Here is a 19232-nt window from a genome sequence, read left to right as displayed (position 1 = left end):
AAAAAGCATCGTCAAGGTTTCCCCCTTCCATTTAAACAGGAAAATAATGGAAAATAGGAATTTCTTGTCAATTAATACTTTTAACAGCTGTGGGGATGATGGAGCGGGAGCTGCGGGTGGTACCGCAGGGGCGGGGCCCGGGACAGGCGCGGCTCCGGGGGCTGCGGTTCCTGAGCGCGCCCCGCAGCGCAGAACGCGGGGGTCGTTCTCCTTCGGCCGCCCTGCTCCTGCTGTACCAGCGGTACCTGCGCCAGGGACGGGGAAAATCCGCTTGGCTCGGGCAGCTGTGGAGTCAGTGAAGAGCACGGAGTTCCGGAGGCAAAGACCGCGTTGAGCCACACGAGCGGCTGAGGGTACTGGGCTTGTTCAGCTGGAGAAGAGATTGAGCTGAGAACTCTTGAGGTGTCTGCAGCTTCCTCTCGAGGGGCAGCTCTGATCTCTGCTCTCTGTGACCAGTGATAGGACCCAAGGGAATGGCTGGAGCTGTGCCAGGGGCGGTTTAGGTCGGATATCAGGGAAAAGTTCTTCCCCAGAGGGTGCTGGGCACTGCCCAGGCTCCCCAGGGAATGAACACGGCCCCGAGGCTGCCAGAGTTCCAGGAGTGTTTGGAAAGCGCTGCCAGGGATGCATGGGGCGGGATTATTGGGGTATTCGTGGAGGACCAAGAGTCGGACCCGATGATCCTTGTGGGTCACTTCCAGCTCAGAATATTGCACGATTCTATTCCGCGGCTGCTGTGGGGAAGACGCCGGCTTTAGCCGGCTCCCAGTCGACCCGAGGCTCTGTGAGTATCGCAGCCCTTCGCCCAGCGCGGTGACTCAGAGGTGGCTCGGTCCACACGTCTGTTCTCGAGCCTGTCCCTTGGGTTTTGCCCCTCGTAATAATCCCGCAGCGGGGCTTGGGGCTGGCTGTGTTCAACACACGGCTCGGTTCGTTTAAAGCACAACTCCGTCTCGCCGCGGCTCCAGCACCCGCCCCCTCCTTGCCTTCCCTTCCGGGGCGGGCAGGGCAGTGCGGAAGGATGCGGGGCCGGGAGGAGGTGGATCCCGGCGGCTGCCGCGGGCTCCGCGGCGGCGGACGGTGAGCGCGGCAGTCCCGCGGGGTCAGGCCGGAGCCCGGGCGGCTCGGACGGGCTCGGGGCAGGGCGGGCGCTGCCGGGCGGGTCCCGCTGAGCTGTACAGGAATGTGGCGGCGGCGGCGGCCTCGCGGCTTGGCCGTACTTTGAGCCCGCCCGGGCGCGGAGGGGGCGGGCAGTGCCGGCTCTGCACCGGAGCTGGGGGAGCTGCCGGGAAAGGAGCACGGAAAGCCCCGCTCCGGAGCAGTCCTCCTTCGCTGCGTGTTCCCGAGCCTCAGCACGAAAAACTTGGTTGCTCTCGCACTTGTTTATGGTTTGTTGCAGTGTGAGGGTTTTGTGGGGCTTTTTAAAGATCTCACTCGTGTGTGGCTGGCCGGCAGCGTCACCGGTACAACGCTCAGATGTTTCAGCAGCCACAGGACAGCTGCTTTCATTTTAAAAAAGGGGGGAGGGGGGAACCAAAAATAGGTTGACATTTTTGTACGATCCTTTAAAATATCTTAACGGCTTCAGTGTTTAAAATATACTGTCGCTTTTGTACAAGGTAAGAATCAGTATAATGGATCTAAAAATTGAAGGCTGCTTCTGTGCTTTTGGCACTAGTTTACGATTGAAGTGGCTGCTACTCTTCCATGTTACTGGTAGCTGGAAAACTTTCTTTTCTTTTTTCCCTAAGAAGAAATCCTACTAATTAAGCTATTGGGAAATAAACTGCTTTAAACTAAAAGAGAGTAGGATTAGATTTAGATCTGTTCCCTGAGAAGGTGATGAGGCCCTGGTACAAGTGCCCAGAGAAGATGTGGCTGCCCCTGGACCCCTGGAAGTGTCCAAGGCCAGGCTGGACAAGGCTTGGAGTAACATGGAATAGCGGAAGGTGTCCCAGCCCATGGCAGGGGGTGGAACGCGATGAATTTTAAGGTCCCTTTCAACACAAACCAGTCTGGGATTTTGTAAAATCCTACTTGTCTCCAAGAAGCTTTTTTAAAAAAATCTGCATTTTGAAAGGCGTTTCTCTGGGTAGTTCTGGTTTTGAAACATTGTTATGTCATCTTTAGATAATCCCTGTATTTGATTGGGAATACAGATAAGCTAAGTCTCATGAGGTAGAACGAGGGAGTAGGGTGTTTTGTTGTTTTTGTCAGACATGTAAAATCCCTAGGAAAGGACTTTTGTCAAACCCACTTGCCATGAGGTGTCTGGAAGCACAGGGAGGTTTCACTAACATCATCTTGTGTTGGACAGAGCTGCCTGTGATGTAGGCAAAATGGCTTTCAGAAAAGCATACAGTGTCTGTCGCAAGCTGGACCCACTTTCCTTCAGTGTGATCATGGAAACCAAGAACAGAGAAGAATGTCTCATGCCTGAGTCTGGAGCTGTGGCCGTCCTCTGTAAGTAAATCCGTTGTGATAACTACTGTGTTAGAAAGGTGGCAGACTTGATATTGTGTGAGCCATTTATTTGTGGAATGTGAAGAAGCAACTGTTCTGTTTCCCTGTTTGCTAATGGAGAGGCTTCTGATTTAAATGAGAAAAGAAAAAGAAATCTTCTCTTCATCAGCTGAGAGAATTTTACATATTTGATTACATTTCATTATGCATGTACATTTTCAAGTCCACTAAATTTCCTTATAATTGCTTCCAACAACATTTTATTTCTTTGGTTCTTAACAACCCTATTTTGAGTACGTGATATCTCATTGACAAGCCGATTCTCTATGTTGCATAATAATGAGTTTTATATTCCTAAATGTTTTATCATAATTTGGTTTTATCTCATTTTTTATGTTTTTTGATGGCTTTTTTATTTTTAGCTTTATTTTGTCACTGTATTTTAATCTGCCTTGAGACTCTGTATTGATTTGTCTTGTAATAAAATGAGCAATGCTCTCCATCATACATCTGTCAGAGCCGCTGTCTCTTTCACTGTTTCACGAGGCTATTCAGAACCAAATCAAACTCCGGGAGCATTTACAAACAACTGTTCACAAAAAGGTGTAGAGAAGGTTGCAAAAGACTTCCACGGGCAACAGTTATGTGGGTAGGTGGCAGCTTCCTGAGAAGATCCTGAACAGGGACCTGGAGACTTCCCACTCTGCCAGAGATGTTCTGAATGACTATATGAGCCAACCCACCCCAGTCTGAGTGCCTACAGCCTCTTCCAAACATGCCATGTTTGGAAAAATACTTCAGGTAGTATTCAGGTATCAGATAGCACTGGGCTGAGGCTATGCAAACAGGCTCAGCCTTTGAAGACTTGCCCAGCTAGTAGTGCCTCCACTACTGTCCTCCCCAGTTAAGCAAAAGACAAACCAACATGATAACATAACCAAGAACAGTCACTCACTTGTGAGAGAGCACAGAATCTCAGATACTCACTCTTTCACAGCCCACATGAGCACTGCAGGTATGAGGGTCTTTATTTCACAGTTAGCAGTGGCTAAAGGGATTAGTTACACATTGTAGCATCCATATGCAGCAAATCATAGTAGCAATGTGGTACTCACTTTGCATTTAATGACAAGATGAAAGACTGCACAAGGTACACCAAGGCAACTCCAAAGGCTGGCAGTGAAAACAAGATATTAAACCTGGAAAAGACCAGTTGGCCCACCTAGGGCTTAGGAAAAAATAATTATCACACTGATGCTGGATAAGGGGGAAAAGAATTCAAACAGCAGCAAGAGCATCCCCAAAGAGGAATTGGTAACATGGGGATGGGCAGAATAGGCAGGGGAAGGAGCCACTCAGGGTTAATTATAAGCACAGCTTGATCAGATAAGAGAAACTTACTTCACTACATGGAGCAACATGCCCTACCTTTTAAGAGGTGTGTTAAGTTAGTCTGTTTCCCCCCTTCCCAGCCACTTCACATTCAAGGAGTTAGTTACAGCATAATGCACAGATCTTGTTGGTGGGGGTGGTCCAGAGCACCTATCTGTTTTAACAGACCTGTGTAACTCATAAGGGGCTTGGAAAATGTGAGCCACACAATGCACAAGAGGGACCAATGGAAGCTCCTGCCAACCACCCAGCACTACTTGGTGCCCTGCTTATGCAGCAATCCCAGACTAAGCTACTAAAGCTGTGTCTCTGGGTACACTGACCCTGCCCTGTCCAGGGCATCTGGCAGTGAACTCCAGCACTCCTCAGGCTGACCTGGACTCAGCTGGCATGAGAAAACAGAGAGAGACACTGAAGTACTGTACAGGCTTAGACCATCCCACAGAGAATTAATATGGCCTGTAGTTCCAGTAACTGGAGAAAACGGAGATCTGGAAAGCAAGAACAAAAGCAGGTAAGTTTCTATACCCCTTGTACCACAAAAAAAAAGAGCACATAATGTGTGAGGGAGGACTTAGCTTCACAGCATTACACACTTGAGCACACTACTGAAGGGCAGGTTTGCTGCTGCTGTCACTGAAGGAGTAGAAAGTTACTTGCTCAAGGTGGCAGTTGCAGAACTGGAACTGAGCACTGATCTACTGGAATCTAGGTTGCTTGTTTCCTCTCATCCACCTTCTGACTGAGAACACAGAAATGTCTGCTTGCTCCTTTCCATCTAGTCACCAGCTCAACAGACATCTGCCACACCACTATACTTATCCTATGGCTGTGTTTGCTAGGCAGTACCAGCCAACACCCTGGCTCCAGAACACTGACGCATCCCTTATTTTCAGCAAGCTGAACAGAATAACATCACTTCAGATATGAGGTCCTCTCAAAATCCACAGTTAAAAACAAAGCCCCTTTTTCAAGGCCATTACCTTGTCCTTCAGTTGCTGGCAAAGCTGCAGTGAAACTGTGAAGAACACAAGGGCATCATTTAACCACGGGACAACACATTCCACTTTATGCACATGGCTGACTTCATATCGCTGGCTGCCAAACTCACTAGAGGGGGGGAAAGAGCACAGCTTCACACACAACAGCATAGAACTCAACTCAACATTTCCATAGGAGAGATGATGATGAGTTCTATCACATTTAAATCAGCATCTGGCAAAGTTAGAGAATGCAAACACTCAAGTCCATCTCTGACCAGATTTATAGTTAAGCTAAAAGGTGAAGGTAGGAACTTCATTCCAGACACGCACAGAGGGAATGCAGATGGCAGTGCCAATGACCAAACACTCATTTTCATTGTAAACTCTCATCTCTACATAAACTCGTGACACTGTCTAGGTAAGAGACACAACCGAGCATTCACAGGCACAGCAAGTGACTCAATCCAGCTTCTCCACTTCAGAGATGCTACAATGAAAACTACACAGCTATTTGGATTTCACCCTCAAGGTATACCAACACCTGTTATCCAGGTACACTACCCTTGTAGTGACTATACTTACAACATGGCCCCAGCGTTGTGCAAAACAGACCCTCCAGCAGGCTTGAAGTTCTAGAGAAGGAAAAGGTCATTAGGATTTTGATGTGGTAAACAAACCACTTAGAAGAAAGACGTTTAAGGTTTATGCTTTCAGTAGCCTGACATCAAGAAACACCCATGCTCTATTTGCCTGGACACTCCATCAATATGGAATCTCTTCTGTTAGAACTCTTCCTGCTCCTTCATGAAAGAAATTCTACACATTGGCTGAGCTCAATGTAGCTACAAATTTTATCACTACAGAAATTATCAGATCCAGAAGAAAAACAAAATACAGATTTTTAGGAAAATCTTCCTTATGGAAGGAATGCATTTCATAAAGCTTAAGAGTTTAACGCTGTGTCTTGAGTTGCAATACAGGATGTGACCAGGGGTGTGTATTCTATCACCATCTGCTGAAACCAGGTGGGGCAGTGTTCCTTATCTCTGTGGGGGATACCCTCTGCTAATGGGCCATCTGTTAAAAAACAGGTGGGGCAGTGTTCTTTCTCTTTTCCACAACCCATCCTTCCTCCAGGAAGATATCGTCTGTTAATGGGCCATTGAGTCCCACTACATGACTAATAAAATTACATCATCCCATTGGGTCCCACTGAATGACTGATAAAATTTCATCATCCCATTAGGAGATGCTCCAGCCAGGGGGAGGAGCCAAGCATTTCCTACCTAGATAAAATCTGAGATTTGTAACATCAGAGCAGCCTTTTTCCACTGGATTCCACAGAAAAAACAGACTTTTCCATTTCATCACTGAACCTTTGGAGGAAAACTGCACCCTTGGTACAGGACCACTGCTTCAAGTGAACCACATCTGTCATCCAGGAGGACTGCAGCCACCATTTAATTGGACTGCTACCAACACCTTGGCTGACCTGTCAGGTTATATTCTGACTGTGTCAGTGTTTTTGGGTTTGTTCTCTGTAATACTGTATTTCTATTTTAATTTTCCTAGTAAAGGACTGCTATTCCTATTCCTATATCTTTGCCTGAGAGCCCTCTTAATTTCAAAATTATAATCATTTGGAGGGTTGAAGTTTTCTTTTCTTTCTGTGGAATTTTTCCCATTGTTATGCTAAGGATTTGGGGCTAGACCCTAACTCAGGTAGCTAGGGCAACAGTTTCTCTTGCAGGGGAGTGGAGAGAGGGAACACCGCAAAAGGAGAGGGGGGGCAGCTGTCTGGCTCGGTCTCTTGCTCGCTTGTGGAGTCGGAGGAAGATGGCTGATGCTGCTACCTACCACCCTCCCCACCATCCCAGCACCAGGAGTCACGTTCCCTGTCATCAGACATTGCTCTGCTGCTTTCCCACTTCATCCTATTATCTCTGGACACTCCGTCAAGCACCACGACCAACACCGTGAGGGGGGAGTCACTCCCCCATCCCTCTCACCCCTGGGCCGCTGCCGCCATCACCCAGCCCTCTTCAACTGCGCGGGACCTGCCCTGCCCCCAGCACCGGTAACTGAGCGCAGGGAGATGGCCTGTGGCCAAAAGGGACTGGAACTGAGCTATACTGTTCTGTTTTGTTGACAATTTTTATAGCTGTTGTTTCTTTTGTTTGCCTTGTTAGATATATTAGTAAAGAACTGTTATTCCTACCTCCAATATCTTTTGCCTGAAAGCCTCTGATTCCAAAATTATAATAATTGGAAGGGAGGGGGTTGCATTCTCCCTCTCAGGGAAGGGGCTCTTGCCTTTTCTTAGCAAATATCTGTCTTTCAAACCAAGACAGAAGGGGTTTATATTTTCCATTTCAAGAGAGGCTCCTGCCTTCCTTAGCAGACACCTGTCTTTCAAACCAGGACACGCTGTTTTTACAGGACATCAAGTTGACCTACATAACAGGTAAAGCAGAAAAGTATCCATCAAAACTCCATTAGGAAACCCAAGATGCTACTCTAATGTAAACTGGATTAATATAACTATGCCCTCCCAAAATTACACAAAATTATCAATCTATATTTTAAGTATTTGGTAAAAAATGGCTTACTCCAGATCACTGGTATGTTCTTCTGGGCTCAGCAGCCATGCCCCAAACTAGATTTAGAGCCAGTGTTCTGTGTGCAGCAGACCTAAACACAGACATTTAGCACCAGCTGAACTAACTTCTGCACTATCTTATGAACATAACATTGCACCAGGTAGCAGTATGATCTCCTCCTCACAGTGGAACGCAAAAAGAGGAAACTAAACAAGGCTCACAAGATAGCAAGCATCACCTTGGTTGTGCTGGGCTGCATCACGTGGAGCTGGTAGACAGTGAGGCACAGCTTGTTCAAGTTAATATAGAAATTCACAAGGATGTCTGGAGGCAGCGCAGGGGTGAACATTTTCTGGCAAGAAAATGAGTTTCTTTGTCAGTGAAAAGATCATGATTTCTAATGCTGGGAAATTATTCCCTTTTCCCAAGCTACAACTGCCCCATGGCAAAAAAATCATTAGGAGAGAAACAAAGACTGAGGCAGGCAACCATTGCTGCTCTCGCTACCCTTGATCAAATCGGATGTGCATGAGAGTGACAAGAGAGAAAGGAGCAGTGTTCACAAGGGCAAATCATCCCTCGACAAGACTCTTGGGCAGAGAACACAACTTATTTTCAGAGAACAAGAGTCCTAATGCCCTAATGTCCTAATGCATTCCCACAGGAAGCTACAGAGCATCCAAAACCACTCAGAATTTGCACTTGCTTCAGTTCTGCCTCAGGAACCCACTTCCACCAGGATGCACCCCGGTATCCACACTATTGCAATGCTGCCAGACCTGTATAGAGATCTAGACCACCACACACTTACTGTGAGACCACTGGAGGCAATTTCTGGTAGCGTCAGAGTGGCAGGAGTGGTCAGCCGATTTCGGGCTCTGGAGAGCTGCAACATCACAGCATCCATAAGCTACAAGATAACATACAGAATCACTGCTGAGTGTTATTCCTGGACAGCTCTGGACAGTGTGCTGCAGAATCCTACAGCCTTCTGCAAGTGTTAAAACAACTGCCACTACCCCTCACCCTTCCAGGAATTCAGGAACTTATTGGGAAGGGGTGGCTCCCACATAAATGCAGTTTAACTGTTACCACCGTCAGAGACTTATGAGACAGGTCAGTAGTGTTCAGTACCAGCAACTGATGAGAGAACAGGTATTCATGGTAAGAATACCAAGGCAACATAAGACCAATTACTGATGCCACAGAGGCATCAACAAACTCATCATCAGCTCTTCAGAAGAAGAGGCATTAAGGAAAAAACAAGCTGCATTCTCGGTCTCCCCATTCCCACATCACAGGTACAACTGCTGCATGGGCTCCCTCTGTTAATAACCAGCTATGAGTGACGCAGTAGAATAAAGAACCAGCTCATTGTGAGGCCAATCCTGCCAGAAAACACACTTCAAAGGCTCTATTCAGGCAGACTTCCTCTTCCAGAAAAAAAGGGGGAAGCAACATGTCTGTTATAGAGCTCATGACTGCTAAGATGAAGGCACTTTGTATTATGACTAATACTTCCCCTTACTTCCACTTGAAAGTAAAAGGAAATAGTTAGCTTTTTCCTATGAGCAGCCTTTGCCCATATGGAAACTAAAAAGGTTTAGTTTTCTTACGTTTGATGTGATGGATTCTAATAAGCAAGCCGAAATTCTGCTGCCTTCAGAGAGCATTTCCAAGCAGCAGGTTGGGCTTCACTGTCATGCAGCAGCTGCTCTGTATTAGATCCCAGAAAATACTACTGGCAAGAGAGGTCACTTTCAGATTTTCAGTAAATCACAAGTACTGTCATCTTCTGTTTACTGATGGCTACCTCACTGCTGCTCTCATAGCAGCACTGACCAATAAAGAGTGTATGTTAGGTAACAGCATCCACAGAAGATCAAGGAATATCCTCCCAGATTATCGCTGGTGCGTAACAGGGCACTGACTACTCAAATTACTGTTCACCAGGATGTACAGCCCTCTTACTAATGCTAAACTAGTACAGATTCATATAAAATATGAGGTCACATGGACAATTCTTGACATGGGTACATATGGGTAAAACTGTGAAGTCTGTTTTCACTAAGAGACACAGAGAGTAATATGCATTAACTGTGTTTAAAACAAAAAATGGAAAGAAGAAAAATGAATGTTCCTACCCAAGCAGTAGGGGCTTTCTCCTCACCTTGAGCACCTCCAAGCCTGTTCTGAACTGGTAATTCACATCTCTGTTCATAAGCAGGTAAATGGCTTGGTTCACATGGTTTCTAGCATCCTGGATCTGCAAAGGTACAGCCTTATGAAAGGTACATGCAGCCTTATGAAAGAAACACTCCATAGGAACACAGGCTGGGAAGTAAAGTTTTCCCCAGTTATCTCACTGACCTTAAGAATGGTGTCTTCTCAAATGTAATGCCATGTCTAAACATCAGACACTCTCTAACACAAATCTACCACTGCTGCCCAGAAGCATTACTGGGTTCTCTGCTCACTAACTGGAGATGCAGAACAGTCTGACATCCTGGATTGTCAGTACAGATATTGCTCCTGTCCTGAAGTGACATCAGGCACTCATCCTGGGAGCACTCTGACCACAACCGCTTGGTGGGAATTCTCACTGCTAATGGCATACAACAGTCAGCTCTAGCACCATGAACAATGATTTCGTCCTATCAGAGCTAAAACAAACGACATCAATGAGCAGCAAGCACTGATTTCTAATACAGTGTCTCTGACAGTATCCCAGAGTCTTTCTAAAGTAAAATTGTTGGGATTGAGAGTTATCTCCAGCATCAAGAAGCTATGCCATTGTGTGGGACTGGACCAGACTCAGGACACAACTGGCTCAAGTTCTTCTCAAGTAAGAGGAACATAGTTATAAAAGCAAAATTGATAGGTGTATCCTTGCTTTCATGGAAGCAAGGACAAACCAGAGGAAGACAATGGCCCTGGGAGAAGCTGACTTGTGCTCTATTTCAGGCAGCAGCATGAAAATTGGAAAACAAGCCCAAGGAGTAAATTAGAGGGTGCAAATGAAACAGCTAAGCAGAGAAACTTAAGTGTCTGTTGGGAGATGGGCAACATAACTTGGGTATTTGTAATTGGATATATATACAATGCCCTCCAGCAGTCGCAGCTCCCAGCTCTGCATCCTTGTAGAAGCCTCCCTGGCATAGACCTGGCTCTGGCTCCTTCTAATGCAGAACTCAGGGAACACAGAACAGCCCTGCTCTTAGAAAGCTCTTGCACTGGAGGCTCTTGCACTCTCCAGCTCTCCACTGGAGAGAAAAAAGTGAGAAAAGTAAGTCCACTGTCAGACTGCGAGACTGCAGGTACTTGGGCATCTTAAATATCACCACCTCCAGCCTTTACAGAAGCCCAGAGGCTTCTGAGCAAGCTAAACTGTTCCTAGAAGCACTATCCAACCAAGCAATGCAAACCCTGTTGTTATGATTTACTTCATTCATATTCCCCCTTGATTTTGCTTTGTTTTCTAATCAACTTCCTCAAAATTTAGGGACCCACACTTGGGTTCCTCAAAAACGTGCCTACACTACAACTTCTTACCTATGACTTTACTTTGTACAGAGAAACAAAACTCCAACTGACATCACCCATTAAAGGAAGACACTCCTTTGAGATACTAATTTTTAATTCAGACAGACCAAAGATCACCATACAACCACTACAAATGCTTCTGAACCCAGTCCTTTAGGCACTCCACTCCGTACCTGAACAACGTTAGAACACATAGTTTAAGTACATAAAGGAAGCTGTTTTCCATAAAAACTGGTAGAAAACTATCAACCAGGCAGCAGTACAAAAGAGCAACAAAAGAGGAGGCACTGCTGACTGTTGTCACAAAAACTTCCTTGTTTTGTTGCAAGGCATAAACAAACTCAACCAAGTTTGGTATTAACATCCCACGTAAACAATTTTCTAGATTTCTATGAAGTTACTAGGTAGAGCTTTCACTGCTAAAGCAGACATTGGGAACTGCACTCAATGCCAAATGCACTCATCACCTAGAAAAACCTGAGTTTTTTCTGGCAGAAGGAAGCACATTGAATCAATATTCCTCCAACCTACTCAGCTCTGACAAAGTAATTGAGGAAAACCATATCTTCAGACACTAGGTCAGGTCCTGAAATCATGTATGTCCCAGCAAAATGATGGAAAAGAGATTCTGGTTCTGGATAGCTGCATTCTTTTAACTCCTTACCTGAGGGAACTCAGACATGCTACTGGAACACAATAATTTGTTCTCAGCGTAAACAAATGCATCTGTAAGAGAATGAGAGCAAGCTACTCAAGGCCCCTGAAGCTGCTCTTTGCCCTGCTAGCCTGGGGTGACATGGGACAGTCCTGAACAGGCACCTCAGGCACTTCTTTAAAGGCATGACTGCCATGCAGACAGCCTTCAGACCAACTAGTGTGTCTGGAATAAGCCCATCCAGGCACCACAACTGAATTTAACTGTTTTAATTGCACCCGCTTCCTCCCTTAGCTTTTACCACCATAGCTCATGTGGAATGGACATAACAGTCTCTCTGGAAAGACAAAAGTTACTGTTCAGAGAGCACTGAGGTTAAGGACAGATGGGCATCTAGAGCTAACAGGTACCTGCTGCAATTTCCACTGCTTGTCTTCCCGGAATGCAAAATGCAGAAGCTGATTGTTTCTGGGCATTTTCAGATTAACATCCTTGAAAAAAGAAACAAACACATGAGAGCAAGAAATGCCTGTATGCAGAAGATGGGGGCTGGCAGTCGCATTCCCTTCTTCCAGACCATCCTAGCAAACTGCCTTCTGCAGTCCCGGCACAGCCAGAACCTCAGTGCTTCCACAGGATGATATTAATACAAAGAATAGGTTGAAAGGCATTGAGTGAATCGTGACCTCAGCCCAGAAGCTCCCCAAGGAAACTTGTTATTATACAAAAAGGGTGATAAAGGCAAGGAATCCCCATAGAAGTTGACTACAGCATTCATCACCACATGGTGGTGGTAGAAGGGGATGCCAGATGCTGGATCTTGACAAATTTCAACGCTTGCTGAAACATCTAGGCCAATTAGGGAGAACTGACAAAGAACACTGATCACTGGTAATATAACCAGGGTGACCTCCCTCCCTCCCTCCCTGAAGTGATCAAAGGGTGATACACCCCTTGTAGTACAAAGCAAGAAGCGTGGCAAGTACTCACAGCTTGACACAGTGCATCTCCCTGCAGTGTCATCACACCTTTCACCTGGTCTGTGCTGGAATGAGAGGAAACATCTGGGTAACACGTGTCACAAGAGGCACCTATCGACTGCCAGCCTAACACCTCCACTCCTTGTCCTGTGTAGCCAGCATGGCTCCTCCTGCCCAGGGTCTGAACACTACTCCTACCCAGTAGCTGACCACCATACACACTTTCAAGTCCCCAGTTCCTGGCCTGTGGTAAACTCCTGTCATATTCCTTACGGGCCACTTCACCCTAACTGCTCTGTCTAAAATATTACCTTAATTTCTGATCCCATTCTTATTCCATTTATCATCTGTCAACAATTTGGTTGCTGTTACAAACAGCTCTAGCAGGCACAAGCACAAGACAGTAAATTAATTACTGACATTGGAGTGTTAGGTGATTCTTACAGGAGTTGAAAGCTACAAACCACACCCCATTCCAATAAAAAAGACCCTAAATAAGTAATACCCCACAATCTTAAATAAATAAAAAACCCACGCCCCAAACCCTTTGAAAGGTCCTGCAAGATGACTCACACCTACAACGAACAGTGTGAGGAGAAGACTGAAACACCTGGTTGGGCCATACTTTACATTTCACAATATGAGAGATTCCTCAGATCAACACTGCAAGATCCACCATACAACAACAACAACAAATGAAAACTAAATGAAGTTTAACTAAGATCTGAAGAAGACAACCTTCAAATTTAGTACAGAATTACTGCATGACTCCTTGCAATGCTCTAACATTCCTAATGACTACGGTTAACTGTTTTGTGACAAGCTTGTGAACTCTGCCAGAGCATCTACTGGGACCAAGGGCTACAGTGAGGAACAAAAAATGGATATCAATTTCAGAAGAACTGCACAGCTATAGCATCTTTTGCACAAGCCTCAGTTTGCTTTGTGGGAAGGAGATTTACTATTGCTATTTTAGGGAGATGACAACAAAGGTTAAGATTTCTTTATAGTCAGGGTCAGAAACTGAGCCAAGACCAGAATTCGGATCTTGTAACTGCAACTCCCTGTATCATAACCAGAAAAATGCCCTTTGGCAAACTGCACACAGCACTGAGGCAACACACAAGCATGTGGTCAGGAATCAGTGACTACCTTCTGGGTGTCAGCAGGAAATGACACAAGGCTGGCTCAGGCAGCCCTAGAGCACAGCTACAGACTGTTACCTTCACCTGCCATGAGAGTTTGTTTTCCTTAAGGCAAAATCTATTAAAGAAAACCCATTGCTCCAGGGCTTCTGCAAAGCCCTTCACCACAGATCCTCCAGGATCTGCACCCTTCGCTGAAGAGGAAGGTGACCTGCTGACCACCACCACTTACCCTGATGTGCTTAGTACAAAGTTCTCCTGCTTGACAGCTCCTCCTGAGCCACTGGTGGGCAAGGCAAAGCGGTGGGAGGCCTCCTGCCCAAGAGAAAACACAGTGAGTGCTGGAGCATCTGCCTAGGCACAGCACACCATGAGCCAGGAACAAAGATAATGTGGACACCAGCAAGTGGCTGAATATGTAGCAGTCACCTCTGCCAGCCTCCTGAAGTCCACCAAGCAGAGCACTTGGATTTCATCCTACTGCAGGACTGGTGAAGCCCAGGAGAAGGCTCAGTGCATGCAACCCATAGCGAAAGGCATTTGGAAATCCCACACTCCAGAGCTGGGCAGTGCCAGCAGGATCCCCAAGCTGCCCACAGAAGAAGCAGCACTCAAAAGCTCAGCTCTGCACACCCTCAGGCACCATGGTGTCTTATCACAGCTGGTCTTTACACATGAAGGAAGTCTGGAGAGAAAATTAACCCTCCCTAGCCCTCCACCTGGTTACACTGGCTGGTGATGCCCTTTACACACTTCACCCTCAAAACTATAGTAAATTCTTCAAAATGGGTAGCATATATACAGGTATTGCAGTCTACTGTCACCTACTACTGACTCCAGTCCTGGGGTTTTGAGTAAGCACTATGGCACTCACACCTGCTCTGCCACTTGCCCCTCACCTCCACATTTTTGGCCCTGCTCTTCCATCACTCCATAACCTCCAAAAACCAGAGAGTGTTAAGGGGCTGGGCCTGTTGAACACTGACCCAGCAGACACACGGTGCAGTCTCAGTGCACACAAGTCCCTTTGGCCTGTTCACCATGGCTGGTTGGAAAGATTCGGCCCCGCAGTGCATGCTCAGGCTGGAGAAAGGTGAGAAAAATGCTGCCCATCTGCTTTAGCTGAACCCGTCAGGCCTCTGAAAGGGGCAGGTACCAGCAGAGGAATGGGCATGTTGAGGAAAGGACGGTTTTGAAGAAGGTGAGTGCATGCTAGTAATTACTGCACAAGTAGCAGCTGTCAGCTAAAGGCCATGTTGCTTGCACAACACATGTCAGAGCAACAGGCAGATCCAGATTCTCTGTTCCAGATAATATTGATATCTCAGGCAAATGTCTGGCAGATAGGTCTGGCTGCCTCCATGTGCCTTTTCAAGGCAGCTCCCAGCAGAGTCAAGACCAGAGCAATCTTGGGGAAATCAGCTTTACTGTGAGTCCTCAGGAGCAGAGGGCAAGCAAGCACTAGGGACAGAACTGGACGTGCATGGATGACCTTTCTGCGCAGCCTCTACCAAGATTTTTCCTGCAAGGGAAACCTATCACCATTCCTTACACAGAATGTCAAACAAAGCAACAACACAAAACTCAGACAAAAGTAACCTACCTTCAAAATGTCCTGCAGCTGTTTCAAAACAGCATGGACCTCTTCTTGTAAAAGCCATTTAAATTCTTCTTCCTATGTCATGGAAAGATAGCAGTGGAATCATTAGACATCAAACACTGGAAGCAAATCTCTCAGACACGTGGGAAAACTATGTAAGTTCTAAGTGTACTGCTGTTTCCATAATGTTTAAATAAAGGAGAACAAAAGATTTCTTCCTGATTTGTTGAAACACTTCAGTCTCTACATCTCCACTTCTCCACCCCAGTCCAATGAACTATCCTCATTCTTGCCCTGACTTTGTTTAAGAAAGCAACATTCACACCAATCACTGTACCAAAAAACCTACAACTGAATGCAACTTTCAGAACAAAGTAAAAATGCTACTGCTTCAAAAGCTGGGGCATCTTTTTAAGCTGTTGGGATGGATTCGCCTGGCTGCCAGACATATACCCAGCCTCCCTCACTGTGCCTTCCTCAGTGAGTCATGGGAGGAAATAAGATCATGGGCCAAGGTAAAGCTAGAGAGATTCACTACCAACTCCTGGTACAGGCAAAACTGAATCAACTTGCAGACAAATTTGTTGCGAATCAGGTGGTCAGAAACAAAGACAAAAACTAAAATGAGCATTCCCTACCCCCATACCCAGCATTTCCCCAAGCAATAGCAGTCCAAAACCAAAACAAATTAAACTGAAAAAGGGGTGAAGGGGGACACGGGCTGGGGACTTCCAATCATTGGGGCGAATTCAGTAATGAACAAGTTTGGATCTGATGACTCAGTGCCTTGAGCCTCCATTGGCTGCTGCCACAGAGAGGCCTGTATAAAACAGACCCTCAAAGCACATCTAATGTCCCTGTTAAACCATAAATGCCCATGCAGATCATCAAAGAAGTGGGGAACAGAAGCAAGCATGGGACAAAGATTGCCGATTGTTGTCCTGTAAGAAAAATTTTCCGTAGGGAGAGTTCTGAGCAGGTTGCCCACAGAAAAATAGGCAAGCTATGGTCAACTCAGAACTTTAAGCTTGCGGTTCCTCTGCTAGATGGTTCCTGTTCACCATGAAAACACAACCCCCCACTGATGTGTCATCACCTTATGCAAGAGTTATCCCAACGAGTAGGACAAAGTCAAGTTTGTTTCAGCAAACATTTATCCAAGGCAGGTACACACAACAAAGCCAGGCAGAACTCCCAGTTATCCTTCAAAGCAGTTTGGGTGCAAGACCACTGAATTCAACCCTTTACCACTATTTTGGGTTTCTGGGAATTATACTGATCACAGAATGTTCTTAATTGGAAGGGACCCACATGGATCATGAAGTCCAAGTGTGGGCTCTGCACAGGACAGCCCCAAGAATTCTACCATGAGCTTGAGAGTGTTGTCAAAACCCTCCTGAAATTTGTCAGGCAGGATGTTGTGACCACTGCCCTGGAGAGCCTATTCCAGTGCCTGGCCACCCTCTGGGTGAAGAAACTTTTTCAAATATCAAGCCTAAACCTCCCCTGACAGAGCTCCATGCTGCTCCCTCAGATCCTGTCACTGATCACCAGAGAGAAGATGGATCTGCAGTTCTTTCACTCTGTAATGTTTGCCCTCCTCCAGGTTACCAAAGGAACAGTGATCCCATGGGTGCAGCAGATGTCTTTAGTACCTCCAACACCAACCAGCACCATGCAGTTGTTGCTATTCAAAATGCCCATTGGTGTCTTTCTTCCCTTTAATTACAGAAAGAAATCTCCCTTCCTCTGCCCATTAATTTTGGACTAAGTCAAGTTCATGCATATCTGTGCACTGCACAGTTGTATTTTTGGAGAATGCTGGTCATACTCCTCTAAAACATACGGCATTAGAAAAATCCGTTTTCCTATGTGGCTTTCCACCCAGACCGATGGATCTCTGAACCCCTTCTCCAGACAGGAGATTTCATTCCTCCTCGGAGATCCTGTCCTGGGGAGGCAGCAATGACAACGGCTCCACCCTGTCCCCACTGCTACCAGACCACTAGTGTGATAATTGATAAAAGATTCATGTTAATCACAAAAGCACTGGGGTTTGTATAAAGCAGAATACTAAGCTCTGAAGCGAAGCATGGACTATAGATAGAATTCTGTTTAAAATCACCTTGTTATATTATGTTATGTTTTCCAAATAAGTTGCATCTACTACCAGCTTGCAAAATCAGACTTTCCGATAGCCTTTTCTGCCTCTGTCTGATCAATGCTGCCTATCTCAAGGACCAGACTTCCAGAATTTTGCTGGTAGTTATCTACAAAGACTAGATGGTTATCTGTGAAACTGACTATCGCTGGAGATTTTGTAAATTGAGATAAGGATGTTTATTGACCACCACAGCTTACCTGTCAAAATTGTGACAGCTAAAGAACCAAAAATTATTGATTACGGAGAGAAACCATAGTATAAGAACAGGCTATGGGCCGGGGTTCAGTGAAGCGTAGAGTGGGCGGTGACCCCTCACGTTCCCCAGCGCGCTGCTTGCTCTGTCTATATCAAATAAAGCAATCTAAATTTTGCTGAATATCGAGACTTTTGTCTCTCATTTATAACATTAGGGCGGCTCGGGCACCCGCCACGTGCGGGGCGGTTCAGCGGGACACCAAGGCCAAAGGGCACATTCACAGCGTGCCAGGAGCAGGGCGGCCCCGGCCTTACCACCCCACCCCCACCCGGCCCATCGGAGGAGCGGCGCCGGTGGCAGAGACCCAGGCGCCGCTGGTGGGCGAGGCGGAAGGAGGCCGCGGCCTCCGAGCCACGCGGCGACGGAGCCCAGGCACCAGCCCGAAAGCCCGGGCCGACAGGACAGCCGGAACTTGGGAAGAGCCTACAGTCACGGCATCTGTTCTAGGGCTCGGCCTGGGCAGCCCCCGCACAACGCTCGGTCCGGACCCGGGCGCACGGGAGGGCCTTGCCACCATCCCGCGGCTCCCCGCCCGAGACTGACCAGACAGAAAGAGCCTGCAGAGGCCCAGCAGTGCTGTCATGCACAGGGAGAGGCCGCTGCCACTCGCCCTGGCCCCGCCGAGCTCCCGCTCGACTCACCAGCACCGCCCGCTCCCCCTGGCTCGCCATCGCTGCCGCCATCCCGACCCTGCAGGCCCCGCCCCCGGCACCCCGCGCGCACGGCCCAGCAGCGCTGATTGGGCAGCGCCGCTTTCCTCGCCGTCAGCGGGGGCGGGGCCACCGGTGCCGCACACCCCCGAGCCTGGCACTGCTGCAAGATGGGTCTGACCTGCATGCCCCCAGCAGAGCGCACAGCGGCGAGGATCAAACCGTGTAAGAATACTCAGAAATTAGTGAAGACGTGGAAGTCTCATCACTTCTTAAAATAAATACATTTATCCTGGCAATGAAGTCTTTGCACAGAAGTCGGAGAGTTCCTTTCACACTGTACTGCGAGCATAGCAGTGAGGGTATAGCATCTTCACCACACCAGCCCCCGGGGGGTGAGAGATGGGAATAATCCTTCATACTCAGGGTAGGGAAAGCTTCCAACAGCCCCAGTTCCTGCTGCAAGCACAGCTCTCGACTTCCTAGCTGTTACTTTTAATGACCGTGCTCCAAAAGAGTGCTTCCTCTGGCACCTGTAACACTGCACCTGAAACCCACTCTCCTCTACACTTTGTTTCAGCCTCGGGCCTCAGGGCAGGAACAGCTACTGTTGTCCAGATGTCTGATTATGCACAAGCAGTATTCAGAGCTTGTAAACGTTTCAGTTAAGGATCATCTCTTAGAATACCCAAATCACTGCCGAGTTACTATTCACAGAATCATGGGATGGCTGGGGTTGAGGGTATCCTTAATGCTCATCTTGTTTCACCCTCCTGCGATGGACAGGAATCTTCCACTGGA

The 19232-nt window shown here is 47.1% G+C and overlaps 1 protein-coding gene and 1 long non-coding RNA gene across 2 annotated transcripts; one reads left to right on the top strand and one right to left on the bottom strand.

Moving 5' to 3' along the window:
* The first annotated feature begins 1010 nt into the window (after nt 1-1010).
* On the top strand, nt 1011-7062 carry LOC106861693 (uncharacterized). Its single transcript, XR_015807288.1, has 3 exons — nt 1011-1080; nt 2318-2463; nt 6085-7062. It is a non-coding gene; the product is annotated as an uncharacterized LOC106861693 (long non-coding RNA).
* On the bottom strand, nt 3474-18517 carry ROGDI (rogdi atypical leucine zipper). Its single transcript, XM_014890260.2, has 11 exons — nt 18423-18517; nt 15365-15436; nt 13994-14076; nt 12627-12681; nt 12047-12127; nt 9609-9704; nt 8250-8348; nt 7677-7790; nt 5421-5470; nt 4839-4965; nt 3474-4346 (listed from the first exon to the last, which is right to left on the bottom strand). The coding sequence occupies exons 1-11, from the start codon at nt 18462-18464 to the stop codon at nt 4305-4307; spliced, it is 861 nt and encodes a 286-aa protein (XP_014745746.1). The 5' UTR covers nt 18465-18517; the 3' UTR covers nt 3474-4304.
* Nucleotides 18518-19232: the final 715 nt, after the last annotated feature.

Source organism: Sturnus vulgaris, chromosome 16 (genome assembly GCF_052056855.1).
Source record: "Sturnus vulgaris isolate bStuVul1 chromosome 16, bStuVul1.hap1, whole genome shotgun sequence".
NCBI lineage: Eukaryota > Metazoa > Chordata > Aves > Passeriformes > Sturnidae > Sturnus > Sturnus vulgaris.
Note: the sequence above shows the minus strand (reverse complement) of the source record. Positions and strands in the feature narration are given on the sequence as shown.

Coding starts and splice junctions, on each gene's coding strand:
- ROGDI (XM_014890260.2), bottom strand. CDS start 18,464: ATGGCGGCAGCGATGGCGAGCCAGGGGGAGCGGGCGGTGCTG. Junction 12,128..12,626: donor GAGATGCACTGTGTCAAGCT/GTGAGTACTTGC, acceptor TCTTTTTTCAAG/GATGTTAATCTGAAAATGCC. Junction 8,349..9,608: donor CAGGCTTGGAGGTGCTCAAG/GTGAGGAGAAAG, acceptor GTTATCTTGTAG/CTTATGGATGCTGTGATGTT.